At 39.5% G+C, this 20,316-nt stretch overlaps 2 protein-coding genes across 5 annotated transcripts; one reads left to right on the top strand and one right to left on the bottom strand.

Moving 5' to 3' along the window:
* The first annotated feature begins 2,666 nt into the window (after positions 1-2,666).
* LOC116606144 lies at positions 2,667-10,135 on the top strand. The gene is made up of 7 exons (XM_048723718.1): positions 2,667-3,203; positions 3,521-3,611; positions 4,338-4,459; positions 6,965-7,061; positions 7,636-7,739; positions 8,183-8,312; positions 9,105-10,135. The coding sequence occupies exons 1-7, from the start codon at positions 3,016-3,018 to the stop codon at positions 9,192-9,194; spliced, it is 822 nt and encodes a 273-aa protein (XP_048579675.1). The 5' UTR covers positions 2,667-3,015; the 3' UTR covers positions 9,195-10,135.
* On the bottom strand, positions 10,136-18,684 carry LOC116601550. Of its 4 annotated transcripts, none has more exons than XM_048723720.1 (6): positions 18,588-18,684; positions 18,371-18,425; positions 15,733-15,802; positions 11,522-11,685; positions 10,874-11,370; positions 10,136-10,550 (listed from the first exon to the last, which is right to left on the bottom strand). In XM_048723720.1, the coding sequence occupies exons 5-6, from the start codon at positions 11,081-11,083 to the stop codon at positions 10,176-10,178; spliced, it is 585 nt and encodes a 194-aa protein (XP_048579677.1). In that variant the 5' UTR covers positions 11,084-11,370; positions 11,522-11,685; positions 15,733-15,802; positions 18,371-18,425; positions 18,588-18,684; the 3' UTR covers positions 10,136-10,175. The 4 variants fall into 3 exon arrangements, with proteins under 4 accessions (XP_048579677.1, XP_048579679.1, XP_048579680.1 ...); XM_048723723.1 differs by lacking the exons at positions 18,371-18,425; positions 18,588-18,684 and adding an exon at positions 15,934-16,116; XM_048723721.1 differs by lacking the exons at positions 18,371-18,425; positions 18,588-18,684 and adding an exon at positions 15,934-15,997.
* Between the last annotated feature and the right edge of the window lie 1,632 nt (positions 18,685-20,316).

Raw genomic sequence — 20,316 nt, 5'->3', positions numbered from 1 at the left:
CGAGCAGGTTTTCTACAAAGGTCAGGCGCGTGCACAGGGGGATGCGCGCGCACCCCCCCCCCCCCCTTTGGCGGCCAAAAAGTGGGTCATTTCTTTTTAAGGAATCTTCAAATACTATGCTTTGTCCATATGATACCTACGACTGCACACCCCCCCCCCCCCCCCCCACACACACACACACACACACACACACCTCCCCCTCGGCTAATCCTGGGAACTCGCCTGAAGGTCATCGGGAAGATCGACATTGGCCAGTTGATTAAACCATTTATCATTTGGTAGAACAAAAAAAGTCTTTTTTAACAGGAAGACCCATTTAAGATCTCAGTGCTTTCAGTTCTTGGATATAATAACTTTGGACACACCACCGTTCTTCGCCACACACCTTTAATATCCCTAATTTGTTTCTGGATGTGAGGATCCGGAGGCGTATCTTCAACGCGCGGTCGTGTAAGGGTGATATATGCGTGCCCTTGAAACAAATCCCAGCAATATTTCGGCGTATGTAAACTCCAGCTATTTATTTGCCTTCCCAATGGTGTCGGCAACATGGAATTGGCTAGAGGACAGCTCATCATCCAGGTACAGGAGATTTGGCACCGAGCAATATACCTCACTGCGAGTATTGAAATGAGATCTGTGGATGTGGGAACCCTGATAATAACATCAAGATTGAATGACCACAGGTGTTCAGGCCATTTAAAAAGGCGGTCTATATCTTTATGAAAAACTGCTGCATCCTGTGGCCTTGGATAAGATAATGGTCGAGATGATTTATAAGTGGGTCAAAAACGGTCCTCTGGGGGACCCCAGAAACTTTGACTGATTCGGAGCCACTTGCACAGCTTGGCTGGGTTGCTCACCAACACACAAGAAACTCACTTCGGATACCATAAAAGGCTAGTTTTATAGTTCAAAGTCACATCCCTGCCGCCAAAAAGTGGGTTACTTCTTATAGAAAGAGCGTCAAATACTATCCTTTGTCAACAATGTGCCTATGATAACTGTGCTCCCGCTCCGGCAAATACGTACACGCGTCGCTAATGGGGCGAGTCGAAGACGTTAGGCCTGAGAGGAGTCCAATAAGACTAAGGGACCAAAGGACGCCCAGCATGTCGTGGCTCAGATATCAGCAAAATATTGTTTTGTTACTGTGATACGTTCTAAAATGCAGAATCATATTGTGTTCATTATACCAACCTTAAATATCATTGTTACTGGTCATGGGTGTAATTCTCTTTTTAATACGTCAATAGTATCATATTTTTACACACTAAAATGGGATAAATCACATTCAGCTGGGGATTTTCACTTATAAGCGGCCGCCTCTAACAAATTCGCTCCCGCACCAATTTTCATAAGGGTCACGGTCTAAGGGAGTGTTCATTAAATACACCAAGGGGGAGGGGAGGGAAGATATTGAAAGGGTGCTTCTAAAATGTTTAACCTCCGAAAGGGAGGGGGGCTCTGGTTTTTAAATGTGAACTTTAGAAGCACACTAGCATACACACGACTGTGCTAGCGTCCCGTCTTGGCCCGACTGGTGCCAATGTGTGTATGCTAGTGTGCTTCTAAAGTTCTGGTTTTTAGGAGTTGTACTTTTCACCTTTAATATTTTACTGGTATAATCTAGTTTGTAGCACAAATACAGATTAAATATTAAGCCAAATTATTTTGTCTTTATAAACCATAATATAGATACTTCCAGCTTTCAGTATTTAACCAGTTAACAGTTGGATTTACCGCACCGATACATTTTATTATCAGTTAACAGGAACAAATGGAAATAAAGTTCTAAACAGTGGTGGAGCATGCAAATTAACAAAACGATATACGTACAATGTTTGATACATTTGACATTATCCCTTTTTATACAGAAAAATATTCTTACTGTTTCCCAGGCGTACTTGGGGCGGACCATTTGACTTTTGTAGGTTTGCAAAAACCTGCACCATTTTACCGATTTAACATGCCAAAAAAGTATGAGGGCTGAAACCGAAAGTTGTGCAGAAGATGTCTGAAATAATGATGAACTTGACTAGATCATCAACTTGCCCTACTAGCAAAACTTTCTTTCTCTTCGTTTTAAACACTTTCTTTCCTTCCTACGACCAAAACAACGCAAGTTGCCAAAACCGCGAATGCAAAAACAAACGAGAAAGGTAGGGAAAAGCCTCTGTTAGCAGTGTATTATCAACTCGGGCAAGGAGGGCAACTTCGCAGTATTCATTTTCCAGATTTAAAGACTTTTTTTGATTATTGAGGTCAGTAAGTGAGGGTGGGGGGCTCTGAAAATTTTGGGGTTCTGAAAAGGGGGACACCGAAAAAAATGTTTACAACGACCCTTTCATTGTAAACATTCTGACCCTTTCATTGGCTCTGGAATTTAAAGGTGTCTTAAAATCCCCCCCCCCCCCCCCCCCCTTGGTGTATTTAATGAACACCCCAAGGGGCTCACGAGTATGAGCAGGGGCTCATTAGTATGAGCTGGGGCTCATAAGTATGAGCTGGGGCTTGTGTTTCTTGAAACACCCCAGAATTCTCGGGCCCGTAAACGTTTAATTTCTTAAATTTGAAAAGCTTGCAAATTCCTATAAAATTTATGGTATCTAAATGTGTTGAAATATCGTCAAACATCGTATTTTACCACAAAGAAACAAGTGAAGGATGACTCTCTTTATAGATTTTAAGATTTTGATCTTTCTCGAACTCGAAAGTCACATGGCTTAAGAAAGTTCTCGGGACCTCGCAGGCACCCGAGACTCGAAAATGGCTCTTTTGAGCGTAATCATTTGGGGTATGAACCAAGAGGAAGTTCAAAATGTTCTAAAACATAAAAGCGGTTCTCAAAAAGGAAAACATGCGAAATTTTAAGCAAAAATGGCCCGATAATTCTCGGGTGTTTCGAGAAACGGGCGCCTGGTATGAGCCTAAACTCGTCTCACGGAAACTCTGCCGTTCTCTCGTACCCAGCCCTTCTGATCTCGCAGGTCACGAGACTAACAAGATAACAAGATGGCAGCTAAGTCGACGCGGTTTCCGTCTTTGCCGCGCAACAATCTATTCTGCTTTGTGTTCTGTCTAGGGACTTTTTTGGTAAATGGCGAGTTGACTTGTGACAAAATAGATGTGTGCTCGTGTCGCATGAGTGACGGTTCTGGAGTTATTAGTTTGTGGGAAATCGACGGGGGAACCTCTGCCAAGTAAGAATAGGAAAATGCCAATTCGAAACGAAAGTTCGTAAAACTATTTCCATAAATTTTAGGGAAATGTTAATGTCTTATCTTATGTTGCAATGGTCTGTGAATTACCAAGCACTTTCCGTCCTCTCGATTGATATGTTAACCAAATCACTGTTTGTCACGATTAGATACTTAACTTTATAGCTTTTAGCATAGTAGCCATAAAAGTCAATGAAGTTAACTTGTCATCAGTTATACTTAATTTTGTTTTGTGAAACAATAAGTAAATATAAGATATGATTGGATAAACTTTGTGTGAGTGCGTCCTTCTATTTTAGGTTCAAAAACATTCCTCAGATAGGCAGCAGTTATGTTTTCTCCTATAACCCTTGTACTGCCATCTCAGACAAAGGATGCAAAAATACTCATGTAAGTATAAAAAAAACATGATTTACTTTGCTCCATCTTTCAACTGGTCTTCCTTTCAGAAGTATTCATCCTCGTGCACCGGATTCCCCACAGATAAGATGGTTATTATTAGTTACATGGTCCTGACTCCTAGACTTTTGATGGTAAAAGAGATAGAAACTATGGGAGGGGAGCCAAGGGAAAAAGACAGACCTTGTAGCCAAGTTAAGAAAACACATGAGAGAAGTATAAAAGGCATTCGATAAGTTGTGATGAATATTAAGATACAAAAAGTTGATTTAAAATGCTTGGCATTTCTTTAAGGTCAAAGTTTTTAGAATTATTTCTTTTTTTTGTTTTGAGTATCAAACGATTGGGGGATATGTTTGCAACACTGTGAAAATATTAAAATATTATAATAAACCAACATAACAAAATTTCAATTTCACAAATAAGTTCTTCTCGTCTTCCCGGAGGGAAGATTTTTGGTCGTTATTATGAAAGGGTTGCTCAGGTGAAAGGTCTTGGCTCCCCTGATGGGGAGTTATTGGTTGTTATTATGATAGGGTTTCTCAAGGGAAAGGTCTTGGCTTCCCCGAGGGAGGTTGCTTTGCAAATTGTTTTAAAGCTGAGTATTTTTTGTATGGTATTTTGGGCATTTATAGTCCCCCTGTCATGGTTTTGGCTAAGGTCCCTGGATGCCCCCCTCCCCACCCTTCACCTCATGTATATTTGATCATGTTTCAGCTCTGCCAGTCGGCAGTGGGTTCCCTATACTCATGCGGAACAAGTGAACCTAAATTTTCAGTAGCCTCTGACAAATCTGTTCAAATGTTTTATGAAGGAGTCAGTCAAGGCAGTTATGAAAGGTATACTTTTTATAAATTATTGTTTATGTGATGAAAACATTCCTGCTTGATGTTAATTTTTCTGTGATTGGTGATTGGCGCATGGGACTGGCAACAGTCCCCAGGTTTGAGTACAGAAACTCCTTGTACCTTTCAGAGTATGAAACTATCAAAACCCTTTGAGTTTTAACCAAACCAGCCGCTTTTGATAAAATTATGATACCTAGATTTTAGTTGCTTATCTAGCTAGTCACAAGTATGCTCCTTTTTTTTTTGGGGGGGGGGGGGGGGGGAGAATTCCTCGACACATCATATGGTGATGCCTAGTCAAGGCGCTATGTGTCATCAAATTAAAAATTGTGCTGTATAATTGGCTTGACACAGACACTGTACTTCAAAAGGCCGAAGCTTTCAACCGCCTCTTTTTCTCCACTTTTCCTCGAGACGATGACAGATTCCCAGAGGCATACCATGACTACTCCTCGGGAAACTCAAGTGTGCTAAAGGCAATCCTGTTGTCTGTGGAGGAAGTGCGGGCAGCCCTTGCAAGCGTAGATCCGCGCAAGGCTCGTGGTCCAGACAATATTCCATCTGCCGTCCTAAAAATCTGTGCTGATGAGCTAGCACCATCACTCTGTGTGCTTTTCAATAAGTCACTTGAGCTAGGCAAGCTGCCTGTTGAATGGAAGAAGTCCTTAATTGTTCCAATCTTCAAAAAAAAAAATCGTAAAGAAAGGGTTGAGAATACCGACCAATCTCCCTGCTCAGTGTGACCTCGAAAGTACTTGAACGATGTATCTTTGCACGCATGATCGATCACGTATCGCAGTTCCTTTCCAACTGCCAACATGGGTTTATGCGAGGCCGCTCAACAGTCACCTGGCTTCTAGAGTTCTTGCATTCTGTTGGCAATGCTCTTGATAAGGGTCAACAGTGCGACGTAATATACCTCGACTTCGCAAAAGCGTTTGATAGCGTCTCGCACGCCCGGCTGATACACAAGCTACATCATTATGGATTCCGTGGCAAAGTCCTAGACTGGTTCTGGTTATCTGACAGAACCCAGTGCACAGTAGTCCAGGGAGCAACATCTTCACCTCTCCCAGTACTCTCCAGTGTACCTCAAGGCAGTCTACTTTGTCCTCTACACTTCCTAGTATACATCAATGACTTACCGGCCCTTTTGGACCCTGGTACCTCACTTAGTCTTTTTGCGGATGACACCAAATTCTACCGTACTATCAGCTCTCCCTCTGACGCTGTCAAACTGCAGAGTGATCTTGACATTCTATCAGAGTGGAGCCGAGCATGGAAACTGCGCTATAACATCGACAAGTGCGAGGTCCTGCGGGTGACTCGCAAACGCAGCCCCATCGAAACGAATTATTCGATCAATGGCCACGTACTTAAGCTGACTCCGGCTCAGAAAGACCTAGGAGTGGTGGTCGCCAGGGACCTCAAGTGGTCCGAGCAGTCCTCTATTGCCGTTTCCAAGGGATACCAAATGCTGGGGTTCCTACGACGAAACGGTCTACGTGACTTCGATACAGATGCTAGAAGATCTCTTTATCTGTCAATAGTTAGACCAACAGTGGGATACGCGAGCGAGGTGTGGGCACCTCAAGCAATTACGGACATGAGATCAGTGGAGGCTCTGCAACGCCGTGCGACAAAAGTGATACTTACAAATAGCGCTGAACTCACATACCAGGAACGGTTAGAACAGGCAAATTTGCTACCCCTCTCCTACTGGCATGAAATTAAGGACCTTGTTTTTATGTATAAATGCCTAAATGGTCACTATAATATTCCGTTTTCGCATTACTTTAAACCATTGCCATCACTAAGATCGTCCTGCCACAGGAGCAGCCTTGATATAGCCACCCCCCTCTGTAAAACAAAGCTTTTTCAAAATTCATTTCTCAATCGAATTCCAAAGGTGTGGAACACACTTCCTGTACATATACGCACTACGTCATCACTACCCTCTTTTAAAAACAAACTAACAGTCAGATATAGCCAGGCGCTACAAACTACTTTTAATGCCGAAAATGCAGTCACATGGAAATCAGTTTGTCCTAAGTGCTGCCTCGCTAGAAGTACTCTTTCGCAACCATCCTGTTGCTATTAGCAATTTAGAGTAGGGCTTTTCTCAAATTACTTTTTCTTCATGTTTACCTTCATTTTGTTGTTGTCGTTATCGCCAATTATTTTTTCTTTTATTGTAAAGGGTCACACTTGAGTTAGAGCCGTGCTCTGTTGTGTCAACCTTACCGCTATTTCAATATGTGTAATAGTGGTAGAAGCCTTATAAATAAATAAATAATGATCAGCTAGTATTTAAACACTTGTTATTTAGTTATTGTCTTTATAGTATGACACCCTCTTTTCAAAATTAAATTAAATTTGTTTTATCCTCTCAATACCAAAATGTTACATAGTTTATCTCTTAGCTCATGTTTTTTTAATGACCCAGATAGAGATATTTTGTTGAATGATTTTACTTATTGAACAAAATTTGTTTAGATCTGCTAAGATTACACTCAATTGTGACAAATCAAAATCACATGGATCATTTGATGACGGCATCACAGAAACAACAACTATAGCATCTTCAGAATATGTAAGTTTCTTTCTATTATACATTATTTTTGAACAATATTCCCTTGTGGGCCTATGGCATAGCTGTCTCATTCATGGCATTATAACTAATCTCATCAGCGTAAGCTTTGGCCTCTTCAAAAAATAATTCACCTCAAAGGCAAAATCAAACTTTATAAATTGATTTGACATTTTGTAGTGTCATTGAAATTAGAGCTTTTCAGCCCTGAGCCCATACATAGGGCAAGGATAATAAAGAAACTGTATGTGAATTTTGGCCTCACGTTATTTGTGTTGTTTTGAAAATCATTCCAGAATACAAGGAACCAATGTCCATTGTAAGAAATTGTGTCTTCTTTCTCTATCTCAAACTGCATATTTTCTAGGTTTTTCTGTTATGTCGATTGTGCATGAAGTTTGTTGTGTGTTTGAGTTGAGGCAGTGAAGGGGACAGGTTCTTCTTTTCTTTTTAGTCCAGCAATATAGTCTCTCATTTGAAATCACTTTTGAGTATGTCTAAACCACAGTCTCTAGAAAAGACAAAATTGAATTAACAGGAACCATCCTTGATAAACTTCTTATTTATTTTATTGTAGAGTGGGACATTAAAAACAAAATGTGCATGTCCTAATGCATGTAAAGTGCCAGTAAATCCGACAGGATCATCCAGTCTCAGTGTTGGTAGCATTATTTTGATTGTGTAAGTACTTTGTTCTATTTATAAGTTTTATTCTCCAATATTTTTTCAAACCTGCCATAAATTCTTGTTGTTAAAGAAACTAAATTGTGCCACCCTGTGTTATGGATCTGGTCTGTGAATTAGAGACATTTTAGATTAGCAATTTTGATAATAAGTTGGGGCAATGATCTTGCACATGATCTTATGATTGATTTTTTTTAAATTATATTAAATTATATTTGCTAAAACAAAAAGAAGGATTTAGGACTTCAGATTGAAGAACTGAAAATTAAAAGAAACAAAATCTGCCTCATTAATCATTTGTTCTCATAGGCACGCTTCTGCGCTTGCTGGTAAGCAATTTACAAATGCAGAGCTAGATATTGTAAGCTGATTTTAAAAAAGTACCTTTGCTTTTTAAATAACTCCTCTCTTACAAAATATATTCATGTCCATTTTGGCAGGTTCTTCCCATTGGTGTTTCTATACTTTGTCCTGGGTACGGTAATCAATATATATGTGAGGAAAAAGGAAGGCATGCCAGATGTTATCCCCTACAGCTCATTTTGGTGTGATCTTCCATTCTTGATAAAGGTATTTGGAATCATATTCTTCCTCATTCACAAGGGTGTACCAAGTAGAGTATATACTGGATTGAAAAGGGGGCTTTTAAGTTGCTTTTTTCACTACCCACTGTATATGTTGGCCAGAAACCCTGGGACGTAACTTTGTCACTGCTTGTTCATATTTATGAGATGAGAAAATTGAGAAAATGATAAGTTTGAGTGACTGAAATAGGAAACCCTGAGACGTAACTTTGTCACTGCTTGTTCATATTTATGAGATGAGAAAATTGAGAAGATGATAAGTTTTAGTGACTGCCAACAGGGTTCAGGGAGGGTAATTAGTAAAGTTAAGATTAAAGAAGGTAACACTACAAAGGACTACAGACAAGCTGTAGAAGAACTAGATGGTCTGGGTAGGCATGCTGTGGACAAGGTACTCATCAGTAAAAAAAAGGAAAGGAGTCGCTCGCATATCAGATTACATATTTAACAATTAGACTACGAGTTCGAGTTTTCTATGAGTCAACGAGGCGCAGAGCGAGTAGGCGAGGCGAGTTGACTATTTGACTCATAGAAAACGAGAACAAGTAGTCTAATTGTTTTAGTTTAAATCCACTCACATACTACCTTCGAATAGCTGACGATTTTAATAATAATTCTTGTTGTTTTTGTGAAAAACGCCGGTTTTTTCGTTACTCGCTATATATCGCTCAATAGATAGTGAGTACGGGAGCCAAGCAAATTGCAGGATTAGTGATAGTATGTGAGTAGATTTATACTAAACTCTGATATACTCTGATCTGTATTTTTCTTTCTACAGGATGGAGGCATATTTTTTTGTGGAAAGGTAAAGTTCTGCTGTCTCTCCTTGTGTGCTAAATGCAGAGGAGAATCATACACTGAAATTTAGTCTAATCATTGAGATGCTAGATGATTCAACTAACATTTTGATATTGTCATAATAGCAACCCATAATGCCTCATCTGCATATCTGCAATTTTCATTTGGAAATTTTTGTTTGAAACTGTATTTGTGGATGGGCTCCTGCTTTTCACCATGAATTCTAAGTTCTCACGTATAATATCTAGTTATTATATAGCTTCTATGAAACCAAGGACTTGAAAACCAAATAAGCAAGGCTTAAAGAGCCCTTGTCAGCCACGCCTTTGTTATTGTTTTCATTCAATATTGGAAGGCACATAATGTGCGAAAATCTCGAAATAACCATCTCAAAACAAAGTTTAATACTTTATTTAGCAAATCGAATTGAAAATATCGCATTTGCTTCCACAAATCAGCCGAATCACACTTTGCTCGGATGACAAAATGGCGGCTGGCAGAGGCTGTTTAAGAATCCGCCTTCGCTTATTGTTTGGTTATTGTAAAGGTTTAAATAATTTTGTACAAAGCTTACTTTCATTAACAATCAAGACCGTACCCCGTTAAGAGGTGAATTAGAACACCATAGTCATGATTTCGAATAAAGAAATTTCTAGCATTTCTAGCCCTCAAATTTCAGAAATATTGTGCCAGTTATAGTTAAGTTGCATCCCCTATAGCGATTCTGCCACCATCGCAAGTGTTTACTTCCGGCGGGCCGACGAAAGCCTCAACCGATAAAAGAGAAAAAAATCCGCGCTTTTTATCAGGCCACATTCGCTCTAAATTATCAGAGACACACAGTTTTTAAAATTTTGAAATATTTTTCGCGTTTTCAGTTAAAAATTATCGATAATTGTAACGTATTTGACCGGAGGTAAACAGGTGCGATTGTCACTTTAATCCTGGCTGTGTGTTGATGATTGTTGATCTTTATATTCTATTTTGTTAATAAAATGAGGACACGGACAATTGTTGGGCGTGCTTATTTATTGGTAAGATTTACAAGTACTTAGCTCGCGGGCGTTGCGTGCAGTTTCCCAGCCTTGATCTGAAGTGCCAGAGTGACATGGAAGGTGTTGACCTTATTCTGGATTTTTTCCATGCATTTTTCTGAGAGCTTCTGTCCACGTCTGTCATTAGAGCACTGAAAGAAGCCCAGGAAGACCGGTAAGTAATCCTTGGCTGGAGCTGATAGGTCAATCCTTTCTGTTGCCGGAATGCTCCCTGCGCCTTTTTTCTTCAGGTCGTACAGCCAGTGGGACATGAGGTCATGCGCGGGTTTGATGTCCATCAGGGTGCTGGCATCGCTACCCAGGAGCCCTTTGATCTTATCCATAGCCAGGAACAACCGCCATAAGTACTTGCTCATCTTAACCAGGCATGCCTGTCAAGGTTATCAACAGATCATGATTAGTGATTCTAGAAGGAATATAATTGTGGCACTGGGCCAATCAGTGATTAGTGGTTCTATTATTCATACACTCTTAAAAAGGTTGTTCACCAAAAAGACATTTCCAGTGTTTATTTTCTCTGCATCTGAGCTGTAAGCCGGCCCAACGAAATACTCGGAAAAGAGGCCTCTGCTATCAGGGAATGCGAGTACTCACATAAATGATTATTTCCTAAGGGAAATCATGATCAAATCTTTCTTGAACATGGGTATCACTCAGCCAAGCAAATTATTTATTATGCTCTTTTCGATCTCACCTCTACGTTGATGTTATCCGAGGTACAGTGGTGGTGCTCCTTGATGGAATCTCCCCAGTTCTCAAGCATCGAAGTCCAAAAGTCCCACAGAGTCAACGAGTTCTCGATGTCTTGGTTCTTCATCTGCGTGACGCCGACGATATGTCTGATGGCTCCCCGTGTGTGGTACGCCTCCGCAGCGTAGATCAGCGCCAGGCTGACTTGTGCCATGTGTTCAGCATGTGTCCGTCACGTACAGAAGGTTGGTGCACTGGTTATTAACCTTGAACTTATTCTTGGAGTCATCCCAGTCGTTATTACGGACAAAGAACTGCTTGGCGCGTTCTGCAGCCTTCTCCATGTAGTCTGTCCCCAGAGCGTCCGCCAAGGTAGGAATCGAGGTCCATTCGTCTGCTCCCTGTTTCTTCTTGAAGCAATAGTAGTTTGCAATGCACTTCTCGATCCACCTCAGGTCTGCTCTGTCAGGGTCGGCTATCCAGTCAGCAGTTGTATCGTAACTACAAATGCATAAAAAACACTCGTCTCTCGACTCTCGGCCCCGTCAGTCAAGATGTTAAAGACAAACTTCAACCCCTCCCCTCTCTTCCCGTCCCGCAATCTGAATTGTTATTCAACCAATATTCATCGGTGCCTTTTCCATGACCTTACTTGGTAAGTTCGGCTTCGCACTGCTGTTTGAGCAAAGCATCTGGGGTACACGCTCTTGCAGTTGGTTGCTGATCGTTTAGTGTAGATGATTCGGATGCAACCATCTGGATATCGTTGGTAACAGATTGCCTCTTCTTCGCAGAGTTAGTGATGACTCGGGGCTCCTGATTTGAAAAAGACAACACGTGTATGAATGAGATGAGCCTGCGGATTTTCACTTATTCAGATTAGTTATTCCGAGTCGTGTCGTTTCCCTCCTGTTGCGTCTGTGATAAGAAAAAAAAACTAGATAACCACTATAGTTCGATGGCTCAAGGCAGAACACTTCTCTTTCTCATACTAAAAATATTCGCTATGATAGTCTTTTGATGCGGTTCTCAGCAGTTAGACTTTTTTTTTAGACTATTTTTATTGTATCAAATTGTGGCCGAGGTCGAGGAGCAACAGCCATTACCTATAAATGACAGCTATGTAAAATGAAGTTAAACCTTATGTCTGTTGAATTAGGTGCTCAAAATTTTCCTTTGCCAGTACTTACTACTGTAAAATTTCTTACTACTGTACATACCATTATGTGTTTATATCTAAATCGCCTTAATGCCTATGCTTGGTAGAAACAAACACTTTGAAAAGGAAATGAAGAGTACCTTACGCGAACTCGCCTACTTTAGTTACCGGGGAGAATTTTGCGTCTTTCCATGACCGATTCAATAATAGCCTTTTTAGTAAAAAAAAAAATCTAAGCGAAATTTAGACAATCTACCGAGTCTCTATGACCTCGAGCTATTTAGTTTAAATGCCGATACAGACCAAAACATAAATAATCCCGATACCTCAACTTGTATACGAAGTAAATATTATTCACCCCATAGTTTCGAGAAAATGAAAAATAATTTAACTAAAGATGAATTAGATAATACATTTTCAGTTTTTCATAATAATGTCAGAAGCATAAGATCGAACCTAGAATATTTGGAAACTCAAATACTCCATGAACTTGACCACCATTTTGATGTTATTGGAATAACCGAAACTAAAATTACAAATTCTAATTCTAATGTTGATCTACCAAAAATTCCAGGCTATAACTTTGAATACGTTCCGACGCCTCTTTCGGTTGGGGGTGTCGGATTGTTCATTGACGAGTCGCTTAGCTATGTTGTCTTAGAAAAAAAATACTTGCTCCGCATTCCAAGCATTGTGGATTGAAATAAGCGTCTCGGAAAGGAAGAGCATTGTGTGCGGTATCTTTTATCGACAGCCTAACTCGCCTGAAGCATTCCAGTCATATTCTGACAGCGCGATTTAAACCTTTATTTCGTCTGGCAAAATGGTGTGTATTTTGGCAGATACCAATATCGATCTCCTCAAAAGTACTAGGTGTCAATATGCCCATAATTTTCTTTTGTCTCTCTTAAGCTGTTACCTCATTCCCACTATTGACAAGCCTACGCGAGTACACAAAAACACTGATCGGTAACATTTTTGTTAACTCTCCCGAACAGGTCACGTGTAGTGGGAATATTGTCACAGATTTTAGCGATTACTTCTCACAGTTCTGCTTCTTTTCATCGGCTAAGGCTTAACCAATTAACGAAAAGAGGAAAGTGCGCGATTTTTCAAATTTCTCAGAAGAGAAATTTACAAATGACGTATCTCAAGTTGACTGGGACAGTCTCGTTGATAACGGCCGTCACGACAAATAAAATATTTTCTTCGTTTTACAAAAAACTAAACAAGCTTGTTAATAAACATGCACCATTAAAAACCCTCTCAAAAAGAAAAATAAAGCAATTAACCAAACCCTGGATTACAAAGGCGATAAGAACCTCAATAAAGATAAAAAAAATAGGCTATATCACGCCTCTGGAAATACAAGTAGATATAAATACTATCGTAATAAATTAAATGCTCTAATTCGATCAAGTAAAAAAGAATATTATTTTAGCTATTTTGAAAATAATATTTCAAATATGAAAAAACTTGGGAGGGGATAAACTCCCTATTGCAACGGAGGACTAAATCATCTAAATACGTTAATGTTATTAATGACCTAAATAACAATAAAATAATAAGGACCCCCTGCGCGTATCCAACATTTTAAACAATCATTTTGTTTCCGTAGGTCGCAGATTAGCCAACAAACTGTCCCCATCTCAACATAATTTTAGGAATTACCTTGCCACGTCAAATCCCCCCCCCCCCCGTCTTCGTTTTTGTTCCGATCAGTTACCGCCGCAGAGGTACAGCTTGAAATAATGTCAACCCCCAACCATAAGGCATGTGGACTTTACTCATGTCCTACCCAGCTTTTGAAATGTGTGAGTCATATCATTAGTCACCCTCTAGCTTTACTACTTAATATGTCTGTTGCCCAGGGAACTTACCCTGATAAACTAAAGATGTCAAAACTTGCCCCAGTCTTCAAGGCAGATGATGAACTCGACCCGAACAATTACAGGCCCATATCACTTTTATCCAACCTTAACAGGATTTATGAAAAACTGGTATACACCAAAATGGTCTCCTTTATTGAGGATAATGGGTTGTTATACAAGGCTCAATATGGTTTTCGAAAGTCCCATTCAACACAACATGCAACATTAGACTTAATTAACACGATTCAAAGAAATATGGACAACCGCTTTTACTCTTGTGGTATCTTCCTGGATTTGAAAAAAGCTTTCGATACGGTTGACCATGATATCATTTTAAAAAAATTAATTTTTTACGGTTTCCGGGGTGTCATAAATGATTGGTTTTCCTCATACTTAACAAATCGCAAACAGACAACTGAAATAAAAAATTGCATATCTGAGAAATCCTCCATTACTTGCGGAGTTTCACAGGGCTCGATCCTTGGACCGCTATTGCTTCTGATTTACATGAATGACATGCAGTACTCCTCAGATAAACTAAATTTCTTTCTTTTTGCTGATGACACGAATAACCTGTATGCCGATAAAAGTGGCAAATCAAGAGAAACTACTGTAAATAATGAGCTGTTTAAAGTCTATAATTGGCTTACGGCAAATAAATTTACGCTAAATATAAAGAAATCAAATTTCGTCGTTTTCCATCCATACCAAAAAACTCTAGCTTGTCATCCTAAAATACTAATTTATGATAATGATAGAAAAAAAACGGTCAGTCTTGAGTGTAAAGAGTACGTCAAGTACCTTGGGGTACTAATTGATAAAAATCTCACCTTCAAATACCACATTGAGCATATTACAACAAAGATAAGCAGAACTGTGGGATTGATAGCTAAACTGCGACATTTTGTCCCAACCAAAACCCTACTTCATATCTACCAGTCCTTAATCTTGCCCCACATTTCGTACGTAGTGACCGTGTGGGGTCATGCCAGTAAGTGTTACTTGAACAAAATTCTATACTTACAAAAACGTGCTCTGCGCTTTATGTTTTTCGCTCAAAAAAGTGATCATGCGGTCCCCTTTTTCGCTAGAACTAATATTTTACCCATACAGTCGTTATATTTTGAATCGGTGTGCCATCTTATGTATGATATCCGAAATGGAACCGCCCCACCCAATATTCTAAACCTCTTCACGGATACCAAAAGCGTTCATTCTTACAATACACGATCATCAACCTCAAATAAATTCTACATACAAAAATCTAGACTTGAAATCCAGCGAAATTCTTTTTCAAGAGTAGGCGCAAGGGTGTGAAATGAGCTGCCACAGTCATTGAGAGAGTCCTCCAAAAAACAGTTTCAAACAAAACTGCGTTCAGCCCTTGTTGATATCCTTATTAAATATGATGACTATATTGATGTCTGCCAAATCAGCACAGCTTTGAAAAATCACAATTTATTGGTATCATAAACTCACATACTTATGTTTGCTTTGTTTTCCCCTTTTTTTATCATCAGATAAATAATGCTGTTAATGCTCTTTTTTCTCTAAAGACCAGAAGTGTTTATTTAAATTTTCATTTTTCTCCCAAAATTTTTCAAATTTTCAAATTTTCATAATATACTAGTTTTCACTTAACTTTGCTTATACAATTATATTTAATATTTATGTAAATAAGTAAGTGACTGATCCGTCTCGATTAGCTCGTCTATTTGCGGATCAGTCACACCTACTACAAATAACAATTTGATACAATAAAAAAAAGTCTAAAAAAAAGTCTAAAAAGCAGTTACTGTTATATGAAACTAAGGTTTGAAAAAAAAAACTTACAGCAAGATGAAGTGCAGATCCGAGGACAACCCCAAGAAGCAGAAGAGCTTGAAAATTGGCCATCGTGAAACTAGAAGAGCAGATGTTAAAAAAGAAACGTTTGACTTCAATACTCGGAGGCTGTGAATGAACCTTTTTCCCCAAGTGACGTTTTTATTGGAGTTTTTCTCCGCCGGTAATTTTTTTTCTGAAAATACTTACACAAGAATTGCTTTCTAACCGCGATGGAAAGTAGAAAGCCTTTAGATTACTTTACCTGGAAATAGAATTACTTTTTAACGATTGATTAAATCAACTCTAAGGATTAAATTAACACTATATAATTAAATTATTGTTGTTGTGATAAATTGTTTTGTCGAGACTTGGTTTTCTACGGGATAGCCAAAACAATACTTGACCGATATAGCATTCGACATACCACTCGACAGTGTGAACCGTACTCCCGCCTTCAACCAAATGATGACACAAGTGGTGTTAGAAAGGGCTAAACATCTTCTTGTGATCACGCATGACAACTTTGACATCAAATATTTATACCGCCCGCATTTCTCTTCCTTGATGAGGGTGTGATTGTCCATGGTACTTGTATTTTACTTGCCTTTTTTAAACAGCAGGTTCACCAGGTCTTTCTATGTGATCTCGTTTGTTATTTGCGCTTAAAACTCTTAGAATCAATTGGTTTGATTTGCTGGACTTCTCCTCTTTCGCGCGTTTAAAAAGAACTAAGAATAGCAAAGTTAATCACTGATTTCAACCCCTTTTGTGCACGCCAAATAAATAAAAGGCATCTTGTCTAGAATAAAAATGACTAGAAAAAGAGAAATATATATATATATATATATATATATATATATATATATAGTTGAAAAAACAAAAACGGAAAAAACAAAAACGGCAACTTAATTTCTCTTTTCTTTTCCAGAACATTTTATAAGTAAGGTCTTTATTATTTCCCTTGTGAGGAAGAGCGTGAAAAGGAGTTTTAAGAACGCTCTCAACCATGATGTTTAACGGGGCGCGAGATTAATATTTCATTACTGTTTGAGATAAGTATTTTCGTAAGAACGTCCCCCCTTGGTAGCAATTCCAAGTGGGAGATAATTAGGTGTTGGTAATTTTTAGTGATGGGCTCTCACGCATGGACACTAATGAGATATTAGTAATTCCTCTTTTTATGGGGTCTAGAATGCTGCCGTGCTCCTTGTATTTGCTTATATTTCATCGTGATGTCGTGATATCAGATTGGTCTTATTAGTATATGGGGCATAAGAAGAGGGTGAAATTGGATGAAATTCGATGCGAGTGAGATAATTGAAGGTCCGTGACAGGTGACAAAGCGTGCAGGGGAGGGGGGGTATATTTATTGTCGCCCGGTGTAAACGGTCTCCTATTATCAGATTCTTCTCGATTAAAGCAGCATTGTCACCAGTTTACTTCCGGTCGATTACGTAACAATCTCCGATGATTTTTAACGGAAAACGCGAGTAATATTTCAAAATATTGAAAGCAGTGTATCTAATGGAAGTTTCTTTGAGGATGTGATTGATAATTTAGTGCGGATGGCCTTTTAAATATCTTGGATTTTTATGGATTCTTTTATCTTTAAATGGTTGAGGTTTCCGTCGGATCTCTGGAAGTAAACTGGCGACAATGCGGAGCCTTTAACAGAACAACCGTACCCTGGGTACCAGGGGCTCCGAGCTTCGCGGCCTCTGATACCCAGGGTAGAACAATCGTAAATGGTCAGCTGAGGTCTGCTAAATGGGTTTAAAAAGCCAAGCTCAAAGTTCTGGATATACAGGCCCTTATGCACAATATGTTCTTCCTTTATGTTTATAGTAGAAGAAAATATCATATATGGGGGAGTTTCGACAATAGTTTTTAGATAACTTGATTATCAAAACGTTAATTAACATGTAAGAGGAGCTTGAAGTGCCCTGGTTCCAGAGCCTCAAACGTCTCCTCTATTTAGGCCACTTCATAGAGACGTTGAGGGGGTTGCAGGGGTGCGGACGCATCCACCCACATTGGCCGAAAGTCGGTTATCGTTTTCGGATCTCAATAGACGTGCTATTTGTAGACAAAACTATAAAGCATAAGCTAGATCACTCTAGTACCCAGGAGACGTGTTACTTGTTTTGGCCATAACAGCTGTGCAAAAGTAGATGCACTTCCCTTTCTTCTTTTTGCCATTAAGCCAAAATTAGAAGTTTTGACTTTAAAAACCTCCCAACGTTATTTAGAACCGTCAAACGATGGCTTCGAGCTTGAAAAAAATCGCAAAAGGCGACATGCGAGTGCTCGGCACATAATGAACGATGCATGAAATCTCATCCTCGGGGACCCAGGGCGTCGTGGGGATCAGGCACAAGGGAACGCGGCGCGAGAAAGAAACAGGCTGAAAGACGCCCTGGGCCGGGTTCCTAGAAAGCAGGTTAACGCTTACCTAGAGTTAAATAAGGTTGTTATCCAATCAAATGTCTCGATAACCATATTTATCCGTGGATAAGCGCTAACCTGCTTTCTAGGAACCGGGCCCTGGGCAATAGTCCAAACCTGGGACTCTCTTTGCGCTCGACATTCTGGCTAGCGTGAAAGAGGGTCCAGTATTTATTGCATGCGCATGCGCGATAATTACACAAGAATTGTTTTCTAACCGCGATGGACAGTAGAAAGCCTTTAGATTACTTTACCTGGAAATAGAATTACTTTTTAACGATTGATTAAATCAACTCTAAGGATTAAATTAACACTATATAATTAAATTATTGTTGTTGTGATAAATTGTTTTGTCGAGACTTGATTTCCCAAGGGATAGCCAAAACAATACTTGACCGATATAGCATGCGACATACCACTCGACAGTGTGAACCGTACTCCCGCCTTCAACCAAATGATGACACAAGTGGTGTTAGAAAGGGCTAAACATCCTCTTGTGACCACGCATGACAACTTTGACATCAAATATTTATACCGCCCGCATTTCTCTTCCTTGATGAGGGTGTGATTGTCCATGGTACTTGTATTATACTTGCCTTTTTTAAACAGCAGGTTCACCAGGTATTTCTATGTAATCTCGTTTGTTATTTGCGCTTAAAACTCTTAGGGGAAAAAGTTGATCCCCATACCCCCTTTCGTATGCCCAAAAATCAATTGGTTTGATTTGCTGGACTTCTCCTCTTTCGCGCGTTTAAAAAGAACTAAGAATAGCAAAGTTAATCACTGATTTCAACCCCTTTTGTGCACGCCAAATAAATAAAAGGCATCTTGTCTAGAATAAAAATGACTAGAAAAAGAGAAATATATATATATAGTTGAAAAAACAAAAACGGCAACTTAATTTCTCTTTTCTTTTCCAGAACATTTTATAAGTAAGGTCTTTATTATTTGCCTTCTGAGAAAGAGCGTGAAAAGGAGTGTTAAGAACGCTCTCAACCATGATGTTTAACGGGGCGCGAGATTAATATTTCATTACTGTTTGAGATAAGTATTTTCGTAAGAACGTCCCCCCTTGGTAGCAATTCCAAGTGGGAGATAATTAGGTGTTTGTAATTTTTAGTGATGGGCTCTCACGCATGGACACTAATGAGATATTAGTAATTCCCCTTTTTATGGGGTCTAGAATGCTGCCGTGCTCCTTGTATTTGCTTATATTTCATCGTGATGTCGTGATATCAGATTGGTCTTATTAGTATATGGGGCATAAGAAGAGGGTGAAATTGGATGAAATTCGATGCGAGTGAGATAATTGCAGGCCCGTGACAGGTGACAAAGCGTGCAGGGGAGGGGGGGTATATTTATTGTCGCCCGGTGTAAACGGTCTCCTATTATCAGATTCTTCTCGATTAAAGCAGCATTGTCACCAGTTTACTTCCGGTCGATTACGTAACAATCTCCGATGATTTTTAACGGAAAACGCGAATAATATTTCAAAATATTGAAAGCAGTGTGTCTAATGGAAGTTTCTTTGAGGATGTGATTGATAATTTAGTGCGGATGGCCTTTTAAATATCTTGGATTTTTATGGATTCTTTTATCTTTAAATGGTTGAGGTTTCCGTCGGACCTCCGGAAGTAAACTGGCGACAATGCGGAGCCTTTAACAGAACAACCGTACCCTGGGTACCAGGGGCTCCGAGCTTCGCGGCCCGTAAATGGTCAGCTGAGGTCTGCTAAATGGGTTTAAAAAGCCAAGCTCAAAGTTCTGGATATACAGGCCCTTATGCACAATATGTTCTTCCTTTATGTTTATAGTAGAAGAAAATATCATATATGGGGGAGTTTCGACAATAGTTTTTAGATAACTTGATTATCAAAACGTTAATTTACATGTAAGAGGAGCTTGAAGTGCCCTGGTTCCAGAGCCTCAAACGTCTCCTCCATTTAGGCCACTTCATAGAGACGTTGAGGGGGTTGCAGGGGTGCGGACGCATCCACCCACATTGGCCGAAAGTCGGTTATCGTTTTCGGATCTCAATAGACGTGCTATTTGTAGACAAAACTATAAAGCATAAGCTAGATCACTCTAGTATGCCCCCCCTTGGAAAAATTTGGGGATTTCGCACCTCCCAAGGAAAAATTCTGG

Source organism: Nematostella vectensis, chromosome 2 (genome assembly GCF_932526225.1).
Source record: "Nematostella vectensis chromosome 2, jaNemVect1.1, whole genome shotgun sequence".
Taxonomy (NCBI): domain Eukaryota; kingdom Metazoa; phylum Cnidaria; class Anthozoa; order Actiniaria; family Edwardsiidae; genus Nematostella; species Nematostella vectensis.
This window is presented reverse-complemented; position numbering and strand designations above follow the sequence as displayed.